Source organism: Dryobates pubescens, chromosome Z, assembly GCF_014839835.1.
Source record: "Dryobates pubescens isolate bDryPub1 chromosome Z, bDryPub1.pri, whole genome shotgun sequence".
Classification (NCBI taxonomy): Eukaryota; Metazoa; Chordata; class Aves; order Piciformes; family Picidae; genus Dryobates; species Dryobates pubescens.
Window position 1 is genome coordinate 69,836,687 of NC_071657.1, and position 21,119 is coordinate 69,857,805.

The 21,119-nt window shown below is 46.2% G+C and overlaps 1 protein-coding gene across 1 annotated transcript; it reads right to left on the reverse strand.

Moving 5' to 3' along the window:
* Nucleotides 1-4,779: 4,779 nt before the first annotated feature.
* On the reverse strand, nucleotides 4,780-6,887 carry RPS23 (ribosomal protein S23). Its single transcript, XM_054178452.1, has 4 exons — nucleotides 6,802-6,887; nucleotides 6,340-6,499; nucleotides 5,382-5,502; nucleotides 4,780-4,974 (listed from the first exon to the last, which is right to left on the reverse strand). Exons 1-4 carry the CDS (start codon nucleotides 6,803-6,805, stop codon nucleotides 4,828-4,830), a joined length of 432 nt encoding a protein of 143 aa, XP_054034427.1. The 5' UTR covers nucleotides 6,806-6,887; the 3' UTR covers nucleotides 4,780-4,827.
* Between the last annotated feature and the right edge of the window lie 14,232 nt (nucleotides 6,888-21,119).

Genomic DNA, 21,119 nt, shown 5'->3' on the forward strand with positions numbered 1-21,119 from the left:
TCTTGCTGTCTACAACTCCCTGAAGGGAGGTTGTAGATAGGTGGGGGCTGGTCTCTTCTCCCAGGCAACCAGTACCAGAACAAGAGGACACAGTCTCAAGGTGCACCAGGGGAGGTTCAGACTAGATGTTAGGAGAAAGTTCTTCATAGAGAGAGTGATTGCCCATTGGAATGTGCTGCCCAGGGAGGTGATGGAGTCACCATCATTGGAGGTGTTTAGGAGGAGACTTGATAGGGTGCTTGATTGCATGGTTTAGTTGATTAGATGGTGTTGGATGATAGGTTGGATGTGATGATCTTGAAGGTCTCTTCCAACCTGGTTTATTCTATTCTAGTTCCCAGGTGTTGATCTGATGTGTGCTAAACATGCTTGTAAAACAAATACTAAGATGCAATTAAAATGAGAAACTATCTTTAATAAATTCTTGCTTTACTTGTTTGCTCCCAGTTTTGTGCATTCTCCTACTTCTGGTATCTATTATTGTTCCTGCACCTTAATAGCATGTCTCTTCTCTTCCATGTCCTTGGTGAACTTACAGCTAGCCACCGTTCAGCTATCCAACAGCAATAAGGAGATTTCCTACCAGGAACTTACTGGATCAGTTAAAAGCTAAATTTCACATTTGGAAGATTTCTTTTGTTAAAGTCCACATAAACAACTTTTCTGCTGTAGTGCACCTTTTATGCCTCAGCTTTCTCCCTCATTGTACTGATAGCAACATCTAGTGGCAAGATTGCTTCATGACAATGCCCTACTTTTGGAAGCTGGTCTAGCTCCATTTACCTCCGGGGAAATCTTCGTCTGCTCTACTGCCAGACTGACTTCAGAACTTGAATAGAATTTGGACCACAAGGACTTCAATATTCCTCTTCACTGGCTGCTGTAAAACCTTTTGTTCACAGTAGTATTAGTGCCATCCCTACTTTTGCTATTTCAAGAAAAGCAAATCAGACTGAAGAGAACCAAACAGACTGAATTTGCTGGAATAACAAACCCAAAGCTGCTGATTTCTTTAGCTGAAATAATCTTTCTCCTGTAGAAGTGGAGCTGGAGTCCTAGTACCAGCAGTTGTGTAGAAAAACATTTGTATACATAAGACCTGTTTTCTGGATTAAACTAGCTGATGGGATTGGTCACTGGGTACTGCTGTCAGAGCTGTGAGTTAACAGTCCAATATTCAGTAGCTTCCAATATCACTGTCATCAGGGGTCACTGACAAACAGTTGGAGCCCTTCTAGCTGTTCCGCTTGTAATTCTGCATCTGATTTCTCTCACGTGTACCTGCAGTTGGTTTGTTACATATTGTTAGTAAATACAGCTGTGCTGGTGGCAGCCAGTGCTGTCAGACCTGGTTGTGTACTCACATTGAAGGCTGGCTTTCAGGGACTTCATAGAAGAATATAGAATTGTAGAATCAAAGAATAGTCTTGGCTGGAAAAGGCCTTTTTAAATCATCGAGTCCAGCTATTATCTAAGCTACCAGGCCCGGGGCTAAACCACGTCCCTCAGCACCACATCTCTGCCATCTTTTAAACACCTCCAGGGATGGGGATTCAACCACCTCCATGAGGAGCTTGTTCCAGTGTTCGAGAACCCTTTGAGGGAAGAAGTTTTTTCTAATACTCAACCTGAGCCTCCCCTTGTGCAACTTGAGGCCATTTCCTCTCTTCATATCACTTGTTACTAGGGAGTGGAGATCAACCCCCACCTCGCTACAACCTTCTTTCAGGTGGTTGCAAACAGTGAGGTCTCCCCTCAGCCTCCTCCTGCATGAATCTCTTCTGTGTGCTGCTTTTGCAATGATGAGACGAACCCAAGTTCAGTATTGTGCCCCAATAAGGATTTGAATCCAAGTCTTACAAATTCCCAGATGAACCAGTAGGTCTTTTGTAGTAGGTAGATTCTCAATTTGTAAGTTTTACTCCATTTTAATATAAATTAATAAATACTAACTGTAGCAGAGCTTTTGGGATGAATTGTGATTGTAGGATCACAGGATGTTAGGAGCTGGAAGGGACCTTTGAAGATTGTCGAGTCCAACCCCTCTGCCAGATGGGTTTTGCAAGTCTCTAGAGAAGGAGACTCCACAGCCTCTCTGGACGGCCTGTTCCAGTGCTCTGTGAATTGTTTGCACTCTAACTTCAGCCAAATAAATATCTTGGAAGTTTTATTGCATAAAACATTTCTTAACATGAAACAAAGCCCCCAAAAAGCAAAGGTACTTCCATAGGGCCAAATTCAAAGTGAAATATATGAGTGCAGGTATCAACAGAGAAGGACAACAAGGAAAAGGAACACAAGCCCTATGAGGAAAGACTGAGGGAGCTGGGATCGCTTAGCCTGGAGGAGACTCAGTGGTGACCTTACCACTCTCCACAACTACCTGAAGGGAGGTTGTAGACAGATGGATGTTGGTCTCTTCTCCCAGACAGCCAGTACCAGAACAAGAGGACGCAGTCTCAGGCTGTGCCAGGGGAGGTTTAGGCTGGATGTTAGGAGGAAGTTCTATACAGAGAGAGTGATTGCCCATTGGAATGGGCTGCCTGGGGAGGTGGTGGAGTCGCCGTCATTGGAGGTTTTCAGGAGGAGACTTGATGGGGTGCTTGGTGCCGTGGTTTAGTTGTTTAGGTGGTGTTGGATTGGTTGATGGGTTGGATGCAATGATCTTGAAGGTCTCTTCCAACCTGGTCTATTCTATTCTATTCTATTCTATTCTATTCTATTCTATTCTACTACCTGGCAACAGTGTAGAAGTGGATACAAGGGGACACTTTGGCTTCCTGGTTGATGTTCTTTTCCACAAGAACCTGCTGTCCACACATTTGTGATGTTGAAAAACTAGGAGAAAAATGACTGATGATAGGAACTGATGAAATACTTCATTTTTTTCAGATAGCTGGATTATGGCAGAGACATCTCTGAAAAGTAAAGAACCCCCAGAGAACTGTTGAGAAGTATTTTTAATCTATCAAAGAAACCTCAGCAGCCCTGTGCAGATAGGCTCCCGTCAGGACACACCAGTTAAAGCCTGCTGGAATGCACTAAAAGAAATGGGCATCTTAAAACCAGACAGAATCATCTAAGTCCAACTAGACTTAATTTGTACTTAACATTAAAGCATCTGGGTGAAGTTGTAGGGGCTGAGCAGGACAGCGATGAGACTAGATGAAGTTTAATGATCCCTTCAGGGCCTAAACCTGATAAAGTGTGTGTCAGGTGCCAGTACCTATCTTCACACTACAAACTCTGTCATTTGAGCACCATGAATAAAGACCATTTTCAACACTTACAGTGACTATTCTCAATTTGTGGAAGGCTTTTTTTCCCCCCAAAATAAGCATTAAAATTCATGCATTTTCTCAACTTGAGGGGATGTTTTGATTCCTGATGAATTTAATAGTGCCAAAGATTTGGGTGATTTGGGCCAGACCTATCAGTGTGAAATCTCAGTTCAGTTCCTATAGGAAGAGTTTTATGACTCACATGATGACTGAAGATAAAATTCCAGCTACACAAAACAGTGTCAGAAGAAACAGTTTCTTCTAAAGCAGACTGGGTTGGGTAGGATTTGTTACACTTAATACAGAGTGTAGAATCAGCCACTGAGCAGATAGGCAAAAACATAGTATGCGATACCTGGGGTGCTGGGAGATAACCACCACCCAAACCCCACCCACCCTAATTATGGCAGTTTGTTCCATATCCAAAAAGCAGTTGTCCTGTGCCCCTGAAGAACAATTGATCTTCTTAGTGTTTAGAAAACCAGAATTACCTCTTTAAGAAAAATGGGATGGGATGACTGGCAAAAGGTCACAGTAGATCTAACAGATGCAAGATATGATCTTGCTGCCTGACAGCTTATTCCAGCAGCTATATTCCCTCTTAAGTGCAGTACTACCATTCGTAAGGCCTTTTCTGACAAAGGAATGCTACTTTGTGGCAATAACCTTTACCCCTCCCCGGTGTAGAAGCCTGCCAGCTCCTGGGAGTTGCAGCCTATCCAAGGCAGGCTAGCACACTTTCACTTTTTGTGTGGGGCATAGCTCTGTACTGCACCACGTGTGCAAGTGATGCTCTCACCCTCTATAGAGGCTCTTGGGAGGCTCCAGCCCTCATAAACTACACAGGCAATGGAGCAAACACTGGAGATCTTTCCCCTCTACAGTAAGGCCTACTTTCTTAAGCCAAAGCTCCTCAATTTTAGTGCTCTTGCACCCAAGCTTCAAAATCTTTAGTTTTACACGAGTGGCAGCACAACAGTTCAAAAATGGTTTTGCAGAGCCTTTTTCACAACAGGTTTTGGGAAGACAGGATTATGAGAGCAGGCCTCACAGAGGTCTATCTGTGGTGATAAGCAGGAGTTGCTACTCCAGTTATTAAGAAGCCTTCCTGAAGGTACTGGTTATCAGGGATAGTTCATAAAACACTCAAACCCCCTTGAATTCTGTGAGGTAACCTCTGAAGCTCCTGACAGCTATGCTGCTCCACATAACATAGGTTAAATTTGAAAGCACAAGTGTAACCAGTAGATGAGCTTGGAAAGCAAACATGTCCCGACTCTGCTGTCACAGAATCACAGAATGATAGGGGTTGGAAGGGACCTTTAGAGATCATCCAGTCCACCTCCCTTTCCAGAGTAGGTCATTCAACACCAAAGCATTTCTCACATTAGGAAAAGCTAGCTGCTAGGAACACAAAGGACTGCACCCTAACATCTTTGCAGTACTAGCACATAAACATTAAAAACCTGTAATCCTTAAGAACAAAGGCAACAGAAGCTTTTCCAGTCAAAAATTTTATTGACATTCTTGGCAAATCAGCCTGAATTTAGGATCTTGGTCTCTCCTTCTTGCCCTTGTACAAGGCCAACAGAGAAACATTGGCTACTTTGACAACCTTGAAGCGAACTCCGGGGATGTCACCAACAGCATGACCCTTCCGACCAAAACCAGCAACCAGCACTTCGTCGTTTTCCTGCAAGAAAGACCATGCAGTTAGAGAGGTACAGACATTAAACCTGCACATGCTTCTGAAATGGGTAGCCTTACACTTCAGCCACACACAGGCTTTCTAGGGAAAGGGTGGAAATACAGTTATCAGGAGACATACAATAAAGGCTATTCCTTCACCGTTTTGGAGAATGGAAACCTAACCCAAGACACCATTTAGCTTGCTGCAGCATGGCCGAAAACTGCTTTTGCTAGTGGAGGGTAAAGTACAAAATCCTCTCTCACATTTTGTGTCTTCCTCTGCCACTAGAGCTTTAAGATAGGCGTGGTGCAGAACACCATAACCCCCTGTCTAGCCATCCCCTAAACCCATCGGTTAGGGGCTTCTTTATTTTGACGTCTAACTCTCACAGATCACTCCCTGTGAATTACCTCGATGAAGTTCAGGCAGCCGTCGTTGGGTACAAAAGCTGTTATTTTTTTGCCATTCTTGATCAGCTGGACTCTAACGCATTTTCTGATGGCAGAGTTGGGCTGTTTAGCTTCTACTCCACTACAACGGAAGCACATGGAAATAAATTAGCAAACATCAGTTTGATGAACTAGCAGGTACTCATTACATCACCAGAAATCACGACGTGACTTTGCCATGAGTTCAAGTTGTATCTGTACTTCAAAATGAAAAACTGTTACCTGTTTAGAGCTACTCAACAGAGAGAAGCCCAGTTCCTAAACTAAATAAACATTTAAGAATAATCACCTACAGATACGTAGTAATTCAGTAAAAATCTGGGGGGGGGAAGGGAAGCAGGAAACACCTTGGAGCCCTTGCAGTGTTCCAGTGAAACTTAAAAATTACAGAACAAAAAAAAACCCCAAACTACATCAAAGGAGCAAAAAAAACCCCAAAACACCCAAAGGAAAAAAAGAAAACCACCGAAACAAACAAAAAAAGCCTAGGAAAAACGGCTAGGTATTATTTTAGACACGTGGCACACAGGTAAATTCCACCCCTGCCAAACTCCTAGACCAATGTGTGGTATTTTTACTCTTTTTCTTACGAATACAGAGAATTTTTAAAGTGCCACGTGCATTAGAGAAAAATCCCTGCGAGCACTGCCACTCAGAAAAATAAACCGTTTTGAAAAGAGCACACGGAAGCAAACGTGCCATGTTGCAGGCCGCAGAGCTCTCTCAGAATTTCTAAAGTAAAATAACTCGGCGACCCTTCCTCCTTGAGGCCCCTCTGGAAGGGCTCACTGCTCTCAGAGGGCTTTCCCAGGGCAGCTCGATGCCCCACGCCGCGCTCGGGCCGGCCGCGGGGCCGGGCACACGAGGAACGGTGGCCCCACGCCGCCGGCGGAGCCCTGCTGCGCGGTGCTCTACCTACACTTTCTCCAGCACGATCCCCTTGGCGTGGGAGGCGCCACCGAACGGGTTGGCCTTCAGCGCCGTGCCCAGGTGGGCCTTCTTGTACTGCTTGTCGTGCCACTTCTGGTCGCGGCGATGGCTACGGAGCTTCCGGGCTGTGCGAAGTCCTCGGCACTTTCCTGCGGAACAAAGGCGAAGAGAGATGAGGGGAGTGCTCCCGCACCCCCAGTCCTCTCACGCGGCCTGTCCCCAGCTGCGTGTTTGCGGCCGGGGCCTGGCCGCATTGCTCCCAACGAGCAGCGGCGGCGTGGTGAGTAATGGCGGCCGCGGCGCTGCCGCCCAACCCAGCGCCGTAAGGGCCCAGACCCGGTGGCAGACTAGCGGAGCGGAGAGAGGAAAGCGGTACGGACGCCGCCGCGGTACACAGCCACCGCCTTATCCCGCACACCCCGCGCGGCCCAGTTCCCGCCGCAGCGCTCACCCATCTTTCCGCCGCGGCTGCCGAGAGCGAAAGAAGGAGTCCCACCCTCTCCGCGCCGCCTAGCTGTGACTGCAAGGCCCCGCCGCGGGCTGCCCGCGCCGCGCCTGATGGAAACTTTCGCCCGGCACCGCGCGGGACAACCCGGCCCATCTCCGGTGGTCCGCGAGTTCGGTTCCCTATGTGGGTCGCGGTAATTTTGTGTCCGCAGCCAACTATCCCTCGGTTTAAGTTGCTTAATCCATTTTCTCCGGGAGTTACCTACTTTGCTAGGAAAAGGAGCAGGCAGAGTGAAGCTCGTCGTTCTTCTTCCGGGGGTCCGCTGGTGAAACAACGTGTGTGAAGGACGGTGAGGTTCAGCATGGCTGCCCCAAATGTGCGCCCCTTCTCTCTGTATTCGGGGATAATTGCAGTGATTTTCGTGGTATAAAGAAACGGAAGATGACTGCCGCGCTCGAAACAGGCAGAGAACCGACTTAAAATGAGGTGGGCATGGTGGCATTGCTTGCATTTTGCGTGGAGTGGGCTCGGCTGTAGCCTGGGAGCCCCCTTCCTGTTGCCATCATCCTTGGAGCTCACAATAAAGCCCCTCTTGTATCCCTGCATCCTCATCGGGTGCTTCCCAAGATGTTTGAAATGAGAGCAAAAGCAGAAGTATCACCTATGGTGTATTTAGGGACGGTGAGGAAGATGCCAAAGAGCTCTTGATAGCAGAGCCAGGGTTTCTTCAGTTTGGGGCCCCTCAATTTAGGAAAGAGGTAGACTTGCTGGAACGTGTCCAGAGAAGGGCAACAAAGCTAGCGAGGGGTTGGAGCACAGCCCTATGAGGAGAGGCTGAGGGAGCTGGGGTTGCTTAGCCTGGAGAAGAGGAGGCTCAGGGGAGACCTTCTTGCTGTCTACAACTACCTGAAGGGAGGTTGTAGCCAGGTGTGGGTTGGTCTCTTCTCCCAGGAACCAGCACCAGAACAAGAGGACACAGTCTCAAGCTGCTCCAGGGGAGGTTTAGGCTGGAAGAAGCTCTGCACAGAGTGATTGGCCACTGGGAATGTGCTGCCCAGGTGGGTGATGGAGTCACCATCACTGGAGGTGTTTACGAAGAGACTGGATGGGATGCTTGTTGCCATGGTTTTGTTGATTAGGTGGTGTTGGATGATAGGTTGGATGTGATGATCTCAAAGGTCTTTTCCAACCTGGTCTATTCTATTCTATTCTATTCTATTCTATTCTATTCTATTCTATTCTATTCTATTCTTCCAACTTTTGACAGTTTGTTAACTACATTTCCCCTAAGTCTCCGTGGAGCAGCGCCATAGCAAAATCATGCAACAGAAACAAACGTTTATTACTTTTGAGACCTGCCATTAGTCCATGCTGTAGATGACAACTGATCAGGCATAGCTGCCTCATTCCAGCAGGCCACTCTAAAGAAAAGTCATGCTCACAAAGGCAGCCACATAATCCTGCTCTCATTGGTCCTTCCTCTCCCTGGACAGGTGGTGTGGCAGTGAAATACCCCAAATTGCTAACTGCTGCGAGCAGCTGCCCAGCAGGACTGGTGGCAGCTGGGTGGAAATGGGTTATTCTCCTAGGAGAACGCCAGCACTGTTACGTAAGAGCTTCTAAAATTAAATGTTTCGGTTAGCTGAGCAGATAATTCCACAATCCCACATTTTGTCTTAGAAGTCCTGCTATAATCTGATCTGCAGTGCACCCCGCGAAATCTGATTTCTGACGTACCGCAGAGCTGCAAAGAGAGTGCCTCAACTGATGGGCTACAGGAACCAACCTCTCTGCAGCTAGCCCTCCGCTCCCCGCCGCTCACACCCCGTGTCTACACCGCGTCTCCCTCGTGCCCCGGGCCCGGCCGCGCTCCGCACGGGCGGAACTACAGCTCCCGTCCTCCTGCGCGCCGCCGCCACCTTGCCCCCTTCGTTCCCGCCGGTGGCACCGCTGTTCTCGTCCCCCTGGCGGTTCGCTTAGCGCGGGCCGGTCGGCGGGACGGTGGCTCAGTGTTTTTTGACATGCCTCCTCCTATCAGGAGGAACAACAAAAAGCAGGTTGAAGGAAAAGCGCAGGGGCAGTTAGGGCTTTGACTGCCTTGTCCGGTGCCTCAGAGCCAGGGGCTTCTGTTGCTTGGCTTTTCACAACGCGCTGTGTATCGAACAGTCCTTGTCCCTTTGGCCGCCACTATTCTCCAAGCGTTGCAACCGCTTTCCTCAGTGGTAGACCTGCGTTCTAATGCACACTTCGCTGCTTCGCTGTTCCCCTCCTCAAACCCTATTCCTCCCTTCTTCCCCCGCCCCGCCTCCCCCTTCCCCTCCCCCCTCCCCCCGCTTTCCCTTCCCTGGAAGGTAAACCAGAACCTTAATTCTGCTACTGGAGGGAGTCCAGTAGAGGGCTATTAGGATGATGAGAGCAATGGAGCATCTGTCTTAGGAGGAAAGGCTGAGAGACCTGGGGCTGCTTAGCCTGGAGAAGGGACCTTACTAATGCTTATCCATATCTAAAAGGTGGGTTTTGAGAGGGTGGGGTGAGACTTTTCTTTGGTGCCCAGCAATGGGACAGTGGACAATGGACACAATCTGGACACAGGAGGTTTCATCTGAACAGCATGAAAAAATTATTTACTTTGAGGGTGAGAGGCTGTCCAGAGAGGATGTGCTGTCTCCATCCACACCAGCTGCAGGAAAGTCTGGAGTCTTCTCAGAACAGGATGGCATCCTTTGTTGTTGTTAGGAAGGGTGAAAGGAGCAGAAGGAAGGCAGGAAGGAGTTAGAGATGTAACAGGATTTGGTTTTGCATCATCCTATGGTGAAGATGAAGGCTAAAAGGCCTGCAGGCAAATTAGTTGTGCACAGAGAGGATTGTGTTGGACCCGAGACAAGCTATTTTCTGCCAATTTTCTTTCTGTGCTTCTATTGCATTGTCAGTGCACTGTGAATAGATCTGAAGCAGAGGAACAATGCATGTCTCAAGGTTAAAAAACTAGTAATATATTTGTTGCTATAACCTTGCATAGTGGCTGATACCTCATACTTTGGTTGAGACACACTATTTTAGAAAGCTGCTCAGTTCATGGTGAGCTGATATACGTCAGCTGAAGGTAACTGTAAACTGTGTTGAAAATAGATTGGGACGTTGTCTGCCTGAGGAGATGCTAGCCAAATAGATAAATTATCCATGTTTAAAATTATGCCTGCAGTCTCACTCATTGTGTGCAAATTCAGTGTGTGTGTGTAATCATTGCAGCATCAGGCAGAACAGCTGTCATCTCAGGGTCTCTATCAATGTATATGTAAGCATCCCATTTGACAGGGTTTTGCTGGACTGTGGTGACACATTTGGGAATGTGTGGGATGCCAACAGTATTTAGTGGCCAGCCTATCAGTCTCTGATTATTTCACAGAATCACAGTATCACCAAGGTTGGAAGAGACCTCAAAGATCATCAAGTCCACCTTGTCACCACAGACCTCATGACTAAACCATGGCACCAAGTGCCATGTCCAATCTCCTCTTGAACACCTCCAGGGACAGTGACACCACCACCTCCCTGGGCAGCCCATTCCAATGGGGAACGACTCGCTTAGTGAAGAACTTTCTCCTCACCTTGAGTCTAAACCTCCCCTGAAGCAGCTTGAGACTGTGTCCACTTGTTCTGGTGCTGGTTGCTAGAGAGAGGAGACCAACCCTCTCCTGGCTACAACTACGCTTCAGGTAGTTGTAGACAGCCATAAGGTCTCCCCTGAGCCTCCTCTTCTCCAAGCTAAACAATCCCAGCTCCCTCAGCCTCTCCTTGTAGGGCTTGTGCTCAAGGCCTCTCACCAGCCTTGTTGCCCTTCTCTGGACACGTTCAAGTGTCTCAATGTCCTTCCAGAACTGGACACAGTACTCAAGGTGTGGCCTAACCAGTGCAGAGTACAGGGGCACAATGACTTCCCTGCTCCTGCTGGCCACACTATTCCTAACGCAGGCCAGGATGCCATTGGCCTTCTTGGCCACTTGGGCACACTGCTGGCTCATGTTTAGGTGGGTGTCAGTCAGCACCCCCAGGTCCCTCTCTGTTTGGCAGCTCTCCAGCCACTCTGACCCCAGCCTGTAGCTCTGCATAGGGTTGCCGTGGCCAAAGTGCAGCACCTGGCACTTGGATTTGTTAAATACCATCCCATTGGACTCTGCCCATCTGTCCAGTCGGTTGAGGTCCCTCTGCAGAGCCTTTCTATCCTCTAACTGACCAACATCTGCTCCCAACTTGGTGTCATCTGCAAATTTGCTGATGATTGACTCAATCCCTTCATCCATATCATCAATGAAGATATTAAAGAGGATGGGGCCCAGTGCTGATCCCCGGGGTACCCCACTAGTGACTGGCTGCCAGCCGGATGTGGCACCATTCACCACCACTCTCTGGGCTCGGCCCTCCAGCCAGTTCCTAACCCAGCACAGAGCTGACAGCTTGGCCAGGAGTTTACTGTGGGGTACGGTGTCAAAGGCCTTGCTGAAGTCCAGGTAGACTACATCTGCAGCCTGCCCCACATCCACCAGGCAGTCACCTGATCATAGAAAGAGATCAGGTTGGAGAGGCAGGATCTGCCCTTCCTAAATCCATGTTGGCTGGACCTGAGCCCTTGGCCATCCTTCAGGTATGCAGTTATTGCTGCCAAGATAATAGTATTTGTTTCACAAACTTGCAAAACTGTGAACCCTTACACTGAATACAATTGCCATCTGATTTCTTAACTACCTTTCCCTCCTGCAAGACAGATCAAAAAAATACCCCAGCAGTTTTTAAAGACCAGTAAGATCTGCTGCTGTGCCTCCTCCCTGCTGGTAGAAATGTCTGAACTGCAGTTCAGTCTCTCTAGGTGAGAAAAACAACTAAAAGTGGATACTTTACCATCAAAGGATGAGTTTTGCATGAAGAGTAATCATGAACTTATTACCAAAGAGGGAACAAAAGATGGTAAACCACAGTTTAATCATCTTACTTTGAATATTGGTTACTTTTACACCACCACAGGTCATCTTACAGGATGTAAACAGAACTGTGGACTGTTAGCATTGACTTTGTTCTGAAGGAGGTTCATCAGCTGCCTTTGTGGCGTTGAAGGTGATCTTGTGCATTCCATAAACCAGTGTGTGATGATCCTTTTTCACCCTTTGTCCACTGAAGCATGTGGCTGAGCCAGCTTCGTTTAGTTGATTTCAACATGGACAAATGTACAACAGTCATTTGTCAGCAGAGTCACAAGAGCTCATCTAACCATGCCCTTGTCAGGACTACTGCATAGAAGGCTCTCTTCCAGTTTTCTTTGTAAACTCATTAATACAGAGGTGGTGGCTTTGAGTAAATGCTTGGGATGAGTTCTTTGCTTTCAGTGGATCTACTTTCTATGTAGATTCTGTGTGAACCTGTTTATGCTTGAACCCCATAGAAAGCAGCATTTGGGATAACTGTATCAAATATTTAGTATTGTTGCTATTACTAGCAAGAGTCAAGATAAGGAAAGGCTTCGTCATGCTTCTTTTGCTGTTATTTTAGATGCTGTCTGCTGATCAGTGAATTATGGTCAGCAAGTCAGTATATTTACACTGATTTGTACTGGTTTCCCCAGTGTTAGCAGTTTGGCATTGCATGTTTTCTTGGTTGTCTGCCCAACCCCCTTTGTTTCTGAGCACATGGACGTGTATTTCCCCCCTCTTTGACTATGTGAAATGGTGTTCTAAGAAGACAGGCTCCCTCCAGAAATTGATAGCCCCGTGGAAACGCACAGGAGGCCAGTACAATTGTCAGATAATGGACTGCAGGACATTATCCTGGATTCACTATCTGTACTATACTATACTGACTATCTCCTTGATGTTTATCCTACTTTCCTGTTATCTGCCATCAATGAACACATTATTTTTCAGTTGTGCCATACTGGTTTGTACTTCAGTGTTTGTATTTCTTAGCTTTGCTCCCATGCTGATGAAGAACACCTAGAAAACATCAGCCCATCAATGAAATCTCATGGCACCATCAGAAAGCCTCTCTGTGCCTTTCTCTCCCCACTTATTTAGGAAGGACCATGGACCAGGTGTACTGCAACATTTAACAGGCCAGTGACATTAGTGGCTTCACAGATTTTAGAAGAGTGTGTCCTGCTTCTTTGCCTTCCCAGGAATGCTTTAAATATTCAGCTGAGCCATGTCTCTGTATTGGTATAATTATTCCAAGTTTAGTCCAGCCAGCATGGATTTAGGAAGGGCAGGTCCTGCCTGACCAACCTGATCTCATTCTATGATCAGGTGACCCGCCTGGTGGATGTGGGGCAGGCTGTGGATGTGGTCTACCTGGACCTCAGCAAGGCCTTTGACACTGTCCCCCACAGCAAACTCCTGGCCAAGCTGTCAGCCCATGGCTTGGATGGGAGCACACTGCGATGGGTTAGGAACTGGCTGGAGGGCCGAGCCCAGAGAGTGGTGGTGAATGGTGCCACATCCAGCTGGTGGCCAGTCACTAGTGGTGTGCCCCAAGGATCAGTACTGGGCCCCATGCTCTTGAACATCTTTATTGATGATCTGGATGAGGGCATTGAGTCCATCATCAGTAAATTTGCAGATGACACCAAGCTGGGGGCAGGAGTTGATCTGCTGGAGGGTAGAGAGGCTCTGCAGAGGGACCTCCACAGGCTGGACAGATGGGCAGAGTCCAAGGGCATGAGATTGAACACATCCAAGTGCCGGGTTCTGCACATTGGCCACAGCAACCCCATGCAGAGCTACAAGCTGGGGTCAGAGTGGCTGGAGAGCAGCCAGGTAGAGAGGGACCTGGGGGTGCTGGTTGACGGTAGGCTGAACATGAGGCTGCAGTGTGCCCAGGCAGCCAGGAGGGCCAATGGCATCCTGGCCTGCATCAAGAACAGTGTGGCCAGCAGGAGCAGGGAGGTCATTCTGCCAATGTACACTGCACTGGTTAGGCCACACCTCGAGTACTGTGTCCAGTTCTGGGTTCCTCAGTTTAGGAAGGATGTTGACTTGCTGGAGCATGTCCAGAGAAGGGCAACAAAGTTGGTGTGGGGTTTGGAGCACAAGTCCTATGAAGAGAGACTGAGGGAGCTGGGGTTGCTTAGCCTGGAGAAGAGGAGACTCAGGGGTGACCTTCTTGCTCTCTACAACTAACTGAAGGGAGGTTGTAGACAGGCAGATGTTGGTCTTTTCTCCCAGGCAGCCAGCACCAGAACAAGAGGACACAGTCTCAGGCTGCACCAGGGGAGGTTTAGGTTGGATGTAAGGAAGAAGTTCTATACAGAGTGATTGCCCATTGGAATGGGCTGCCTGGGGAGGTGGTGGAGTCACTATCACTGGAGGTTTTTAAGAGGAGACTTGATGGGGTGCTTGGTGCCATGGGTTAGTTGTTTAGGTGGTGTTGGATTGGTTGATGGGTTGGACGCGATGATCTTGAAGGTCTCTTCCAACCTGGTCTGGTCTATTCTATTCTATTCTATTCTAATAATACATTTCTGGTGCTTCACAGAATATTGAGAGATTGTTTTCAACTCCTTTATCACTGCGTTCCCTTATCTCAGTTTTTCAAGCTGAACGTCACTCAGAAGTATCTGGATTCCTCCATAAATTGGATAGAAACAATAATACTGAGGACAAGCCATTGAGAGGTTTTTAAGATTAGTGAATACTTTCTGTATCACTGAAGGAGAAATGAATTAAGATGGTAAATCCTTTTTAATAGTTATGGTGCTAAAGCCCCTATCTTTATATCTGGAATGCAACAGACATTGCTATGGAGTGAAGCAGGGATTATTGCATGATCACATCAGCAGGTAGCTGATGTTAACCTGTGAGCAAGAAAGCAGTGTGTGTGTGTGTGTGTGTGAGTACATAGATCGGTAAATGCATCTGTGAGTACACATAACTGTTAGCAGGAGCAGGTTGTGACCATGTCCTTTAGTGGAGAAGGGTGGAAATGCCATCTAAGCGCTGTTGTGCGCTGCCCATGCTGAAGGCAGATACCAAGAACCCATTTCTGCCTGGACCCCACAGTTCAAGCAGGTCACAGATCCATGGCTGTGTTCTTGAATGTGGCCAGACTGCACATGAATGTGCTTGCAGAGCACCAGTGAGCATCCTGGTTTCAGCTTTCCTGGTTCTGTGCAGACACTGGGAATGCAACCTGCAGTTGGTGAGCAGTGTGTGGAGAACACAGGGGTCATAGGTTTTGAGGGGTCACATGTGTGCCTTGTCATCACAAGGAGAGCTGAGGTATATTTTGAGAAGGCAGACGAGGACAGAGAGTCTGCAGAAGTGGTACCAGTGCCTGCAACCACGTATGTGCTGATAATGATTCATCCCAGAGCCAACCTGCTGTATTCACAGTGATGGAGGCACTGCAGTTTTGTGGCCTGGCTTTAAGTATAAAAGCAATTGAGCTGGAAAGCTGGCCATACACAAACTGAATTAGTACTGAAGAAATGAAAGCACTTCCAAATACTTGACTTGTAATCTTACTATGTCAGTTTTCACCTCTGTAAAGTGAGGGTAATACTATGAAGGTATTATATGACTTTAAAATACATGTAATTATTTCTCTGCTTATCTTAGGGGAAAGCTCAGAGCTGTTTGGAAACAGCACCTTCCTTTTTTAAGGTTAGGGCTGAGTACAGATAGGAAGTGCTCTTCAGTCTGATTTTAGAGCCTGCAGAGACTGTTTTATTTTCTTCCTCTTTCCTTTAGCAAACAGCTCACACCCTGGCACAACTTCCCCAGAACATGCAACAAGGAAGCTAGAACGTGCCAGCAGTAGGTGTCCACTGTCAGGATAAATCTGAGCGCACGGAGAGCTTCTCCCGTGGGCGCTGGTGCGGTGATGGAGCGGCGGATCCCGCCGTGATTGGCCAGGCCTGCTGCCCGTCACGCTGCCCAGCAGAGCGCGGGCGCCCAGCTGCGCGCTGGACCAGAGCAGCGGATGCGCTGGGTGCGGAGGAGCCGGCTTGTCTTCTCGATGGAAGGACACACCGCTGTCAGATTTCTGCTGTTTCTTTTGTATGTGGGATTTGCCTTGTCTCTGGAGCAGTTGAACGCGACAGGGGATGACAGGTTAGTGTATCCACGAACTCTGCTTTCAGAGTTGAGTGCAGGTTTTAGATGCTGTCATCTAGTCAGTTGTGCTGTGTGGAAGTGGATTTAATCACAGCATAAAATGTTAGTACACGGCTTTGTCTTCTCAGGTTTGAAAACACCTGGGACTAATACAGAAATTAATTCTTTTGAAGCACACATTGCATTAGAAACATAACTTCAAAGCAATTTTATAAACAGTACTAGAAATGAGTTTAAAATGGGTGTTCTCTGGGCATCTGCCTTATATTTGATTACATTTTAATGACTCTCACATTGACTTTCCCTGGCCTGTGTGAAAATGGAGTTATAAATAGAGTCACAACAGGGGTGTGTGTGAAAACCACTCTAAGAAACACAAGTGCTAAAATCTTCTACTTGTGTAGAATGAATATTTGAAGCATGAATTCAAAACTGCAAAGAAATGTTAAACTTGTGACATGATTTGGATTTATCATTGTTTATAGTGCTGTTTTGTTCTGTAGGGGAATAGAAATAGGAATCCCAAATCATAACAGGGGAAAAGGGCAATTTTTAGAGCTATGCATTATAAAAGTGTAAACAGCCTAAACTGTATTAGTTGAATCATGCCCCACAGTCACTCATAACACACAGATAAAGTATGCAGATGAAGGTCACAGCTGGCAATAACATCTGTGCATATAAGGCAAGAAGGACATGTGGTAATATGCCTAAGCTTCTATTAAGAGATCTGGTAGTCAGTGACTGATAAGTACTACAATATGTTTTCATTTAAATAGCCTACTTGGTCTTCTCCTCTGCCAATTTGTAGATTTTTTTAGTATCTTCTTAGCATAATTGCACTTTTTGCCATCGGATCAAATCTGAAAGGGTTCAAGCAGTGGAGCATTGCATGAATCTTATTACAATAAATATTAAGAAATAAAGTTTTGATCCTTATTGTGGTGAATTGAATAGGGATTTTGTCTTTGCATTCTGTGGAGGTGGGATCATGCCTGCGCAGCCTTAATGTGCTAGAATTTCTATGAGCTCAGTTTCTCTTTTATATTAAAAATGGAATCTTCAGTATCTTGTTGTTCTGATCCAGCTCTTATTGGACATCCATTAGAGTGCAGATCAAACCCCAGTACTCAGTACACTGTAAAATAGTTATGTAGATCTGTCTCCCTGTGTCAAGCCACACATGAGACTGACAAAATATGACACAGAATCCTTAAAATTTAAAACTTGCTAAGGAGTCATGGGCTTTGTAGATATTCCTTAATGCTAAACCTTAAATAGATACATTTAAAATTTGATCACATTTTTTGTTAGGATATTTCATAGAAGGAACTAGATTTTGCTTGGAGTCTGGGCTCCCAGGCTTCCACATTTATGCTTATAATAACTTGATTGGAATTACTTGTGATCAATGTCCCTAGGACTGTAAGTAGTTCATTGCTACCAGGTACTTAGCAAGCATCCATCACCTTCCATAGCTTTGTTTTGAGTGTGTTGGGAGGTTCATATGTTATTTTCCAATTAAGTGCTTCATGAGGTAATTGAAACTAGTTTGGCAGCTGGTGAGATAGACTGCAGCTGGACAATATTAAGAGTGACAATTCTGAAGTAATGCCCTCTGATGCAGTTTGTCAGAGCAGCAACATGTAGAGTAAAACATAATGTGAATATGGCTTCATATAACCTGGTGGAGTGAAAACTCTCTATGGCCTCCACGTTTTATTGCTGTTGAGTGCCAGCCTTATTCATGTGGCTCATTTGAGTGGGCAAAAGACTACTCATGTGAAACTCTTCAAGGGCTGGTTTCTATGTGGCCTTTTTTAGACAAACAGGCCAGACTTGGTTATCTTATGTAGATGGATAATGTCATCTGATAAGAAGGAATTTACACTTCTTTATACTTATAATCTTATTTAATTGGGGTTTACATAGTGATTAGTCATCCCAGTGCTTTGTATTAGGGCTAATCCAATTTCATGTGGGTTCCTGACATACTTAGAATGGTAAATTCAACATACAACATGCATATCTAAGGTATATGGGCTAGTTATTTACAAATTGTTAAGGAATAATACTAGTCATCAAAACATATACCATGTGTGCAACTGAATTTTCAGTTTTAGGGAGCTTAAAAGTCTCTAATTCAGTGCTCTGAAAATAATTTGCTGGTGCTGATTTTCAATCTAACCACTCTTTGTTGATAGTTTTGCAAAGCAGTGGAGAGGGTAGCTGTAGTGCTAGATAATTTCCTGTCTGTTATACATGTAATTAATAGATTTATATATAAAAAGAAACACATGTTTTTAATGTGTTGGTTTTTTTCCCATTTTTTTCTTTCAGTGTTTTGTTCTGTGATGCATGCTTCAGCTGAGGGCGAAAGGGCCTCGTTACCTGAGGTTGCATGTTAACTCTCCAGCTTGCCTTTTGATTGGAAAGGCTGTTGGTTTGACAGCAGTATGGTTATTGAAGGCCACTCATTCCTGTCACAGATCACACACTTCTGTGACACCTCAGGGTGATGAGTGTCAAAGGCAGCTGACAGATCTGATAACATCAACGTCAACTTGTGCTTGCTCAGAAGCCAAGGCGAGCCTTCCCTTACAGCATAGAAATTATGCCATAGTGGTCTGGCTGTAATAAGACAAAGCAAAGACTTGCAAGCCTTGCTGTGGTAGCTTTCCCTCACCTTTCTCGAATGGGGCTGCATGTTTTGTGCTGGAGGAAAGGAGGCAGCTGGCATTGCTAACAGACACAGTAACAAATAGGAGTATCTAGGTGGAGGTACTGGTGTGCCTCCGCCTGCTCCCATGTGTGCATGCCATTTGGCTGATTGTATTTGTCATGCAGTGGTACTTAGCAGTGGTTCCCAGGTCACTCTGTCCTCTGTGTTCCTCATGAAAGCATGAATATTTCATTAGCTGTGCACACTCATCTATATTTGAGTATCTTCACGCTGAGAGCAGAAACTTGACATTTCTTCTGGAGCAGCATGGCTGCACGTTGCTGTGGTTTTACATGTGATGCAGAGGAGTCAAACTGTGTCGCCATGAACTCCCAACCTGTGCTGCAGTTGCTTGGAGGCTGGTTTATAACTGTTATGGTCAGAATGTAACCCCACAGGGGTGTTTACAATGAGTTATGCCTCATATATTCATTCCATGCTTTTCTCAAGGCTTGGTGTTGCCTATCATCAATGAGTGTTCCTCAAGATGATCCAGAACTGGATAAAAAAACCTTTCAAGTCCACTGAGGGAATGAAATTAATTGCATGATTTTGTACCAGTCTCTTCTCATCGCAGTGTTTCAGTCTGCACAGTGAAACATGGTGATTTCCAACTGGAATTAAAAACTGTGTGTTTTTAATTATGTATACAGTGAGAAACTAAAAGTATAACTGAGTATAACTAAATATATATATGTATGACTAAACATAACTAAAGTTAGGACAACTAAATAATTTACATCATTTTCTTTCTGGTATGTCTCATTTTTATAGCTATTATCATGAAATTATGCCTCAAAACTGCCTTTTCCAGATTGAAGTCACAATCTATCGTGAAGGAGGACTAGAAAAGAAATCCTAATCACTGAACAAGCTAAGAGAGTGCTTTGCCTTAGCATGGAAACAAGGTTTGGTCCATTTTAACCATGTATTTTGTTACCCACCTGTCAAAATAAGGATTATATCCACCCTCCTCTAAGGCCGCCTTCTGTTGGCCTGAGACCTTTGAGCAGCTTGGAAACCTCAACTCTGGCACCCAAAGGGAGTAAGAGAAAGTGGGACGCACTAAAAGTGGGTCCTTGAAGCACAGCTTCCTTGAAGTCACTGGGATTTAAAAGATACAGCTGAGGAGAAAGTTGGTCTCCCTATATGTAAATAAAACTGCCAGGTTGATTTTAAACAGTGTTATCTGGCTTGAATTTTTGGATGTAAGGCCTTTTTCAGGTTCTTTCAGCTCAGATCCCAGTTACTGCACCCATGCAGAGCCCAGCTGCCTTTTTGTGCTGTGTTACAGTTTCTCGGGACATGGTCTTTAGCTTTAGGGCCCTCTTTGCTGAAGGGACTGAGCAGACTTCCCGTTGATCTGGAGCAAAGTGGCTCATCAGACCTGATGAGCAGACCTCTGGAGAGCAGACCCTGCTTCACTTGTGCCTGTTTTGCCTTCTGGGTTTGAGGCTTTTGCAAGGGAACACGAAAGACCTATCTGTGGCAGCGGAGAGTTTGCCTGTGAAAGACATTTTCACTGGAGAGACACTGATCGGAAGAGTGAGCCTGCTGCCCTCCTGAATCTTGAATGTAAACAAGACACTGTATGTGAAATATGGGCTCTGCTGAAGCTGGTAATATTGCCATAGATTTCAGGCATGTCAGGTTCAGAGTGATTGAACCCCATGACTTTCAGAGTTGCAAGGGCATTGCAGCAAGCAGGGCAGGCCCTAAGCTACCCCACATGCCTCTTTTTGTGGCTTTGCATTGCTTGTACTCATCATTATCTGCCATTAAGGATGCCATGATAGAAATTTAGCTTAGGATCATTCCTGCCATACATGCTAGTGGGTAACACAGATCCCCTTACCCAGGGAGGGGTTTCACCCAGCTCTTCAAGGACTCCCCTGAAAAGCAAAGGCTTGACTCTGCAATGTACAATTTACACATAAATACTGAAAACTGCATTTATTCCTAGTCACAGAATCACAGAATGTGAGGGGATTGCAAAGGAACTCCAGACATATCTAGCCCAATGCCCTCCCCACTCCAAGCCCTGCCCTCCCCCCCCACCCCAAGCAGAATCACCTAGGGCAGGTGGGATTGGAAAGGCAGTAAGAAACAAGACAAAACCAGAAGGTAGATGTGTATTTCTACATGAAGTGGCTGTGAGATCACTGGTCTGGCCCCACCATTGCTTATGGCCTGGAAGGCACTGTGCAGGTGGAAGTGGAGTGGCTGTGCAGAGTCTGTGTGGGATGATAGTCAGCTGTGAATGTGGGGGTGCTGGTATGTTCACCTGCTGGGGAATGCTGGCAGCAGACTTGAGAGGTAGACATGTTATCAGATCAGTAGATCAATATATTGTAGGGGGCTGCATGTCCAATGGAAGGTGCTGTGGTGTGGTTGGGTGCAGAATGGTGTTGCTGTGACTAGTGTGGTTCTAAAGGAGAGCTTTCTTTCTCAGAGTTTGATCTTGTAGAGTTAGATCTCGTACATCTTTTGATGATGTACAT

Bases quoted from the DNA above. Each gene is read 5' to 3' on its own strand.
- RPS23 (XM_054178452.1), bottom strand. The intron at 5,503-6,339 runs GTAGGTAGAGCA...CTTCCGTTGTAG, and splicing joins GGGATCGTGCTGGAGAAAGT to TGGAGTAGAAGCTAAACAGC. The intron at 4,975-5,381 runs GTAATTCACAGG...TCTTTCTTGCAG, and splicing joins GCTGCCTGAACTTCATCGAG to GAAAACGACGAAGTGCTGGT.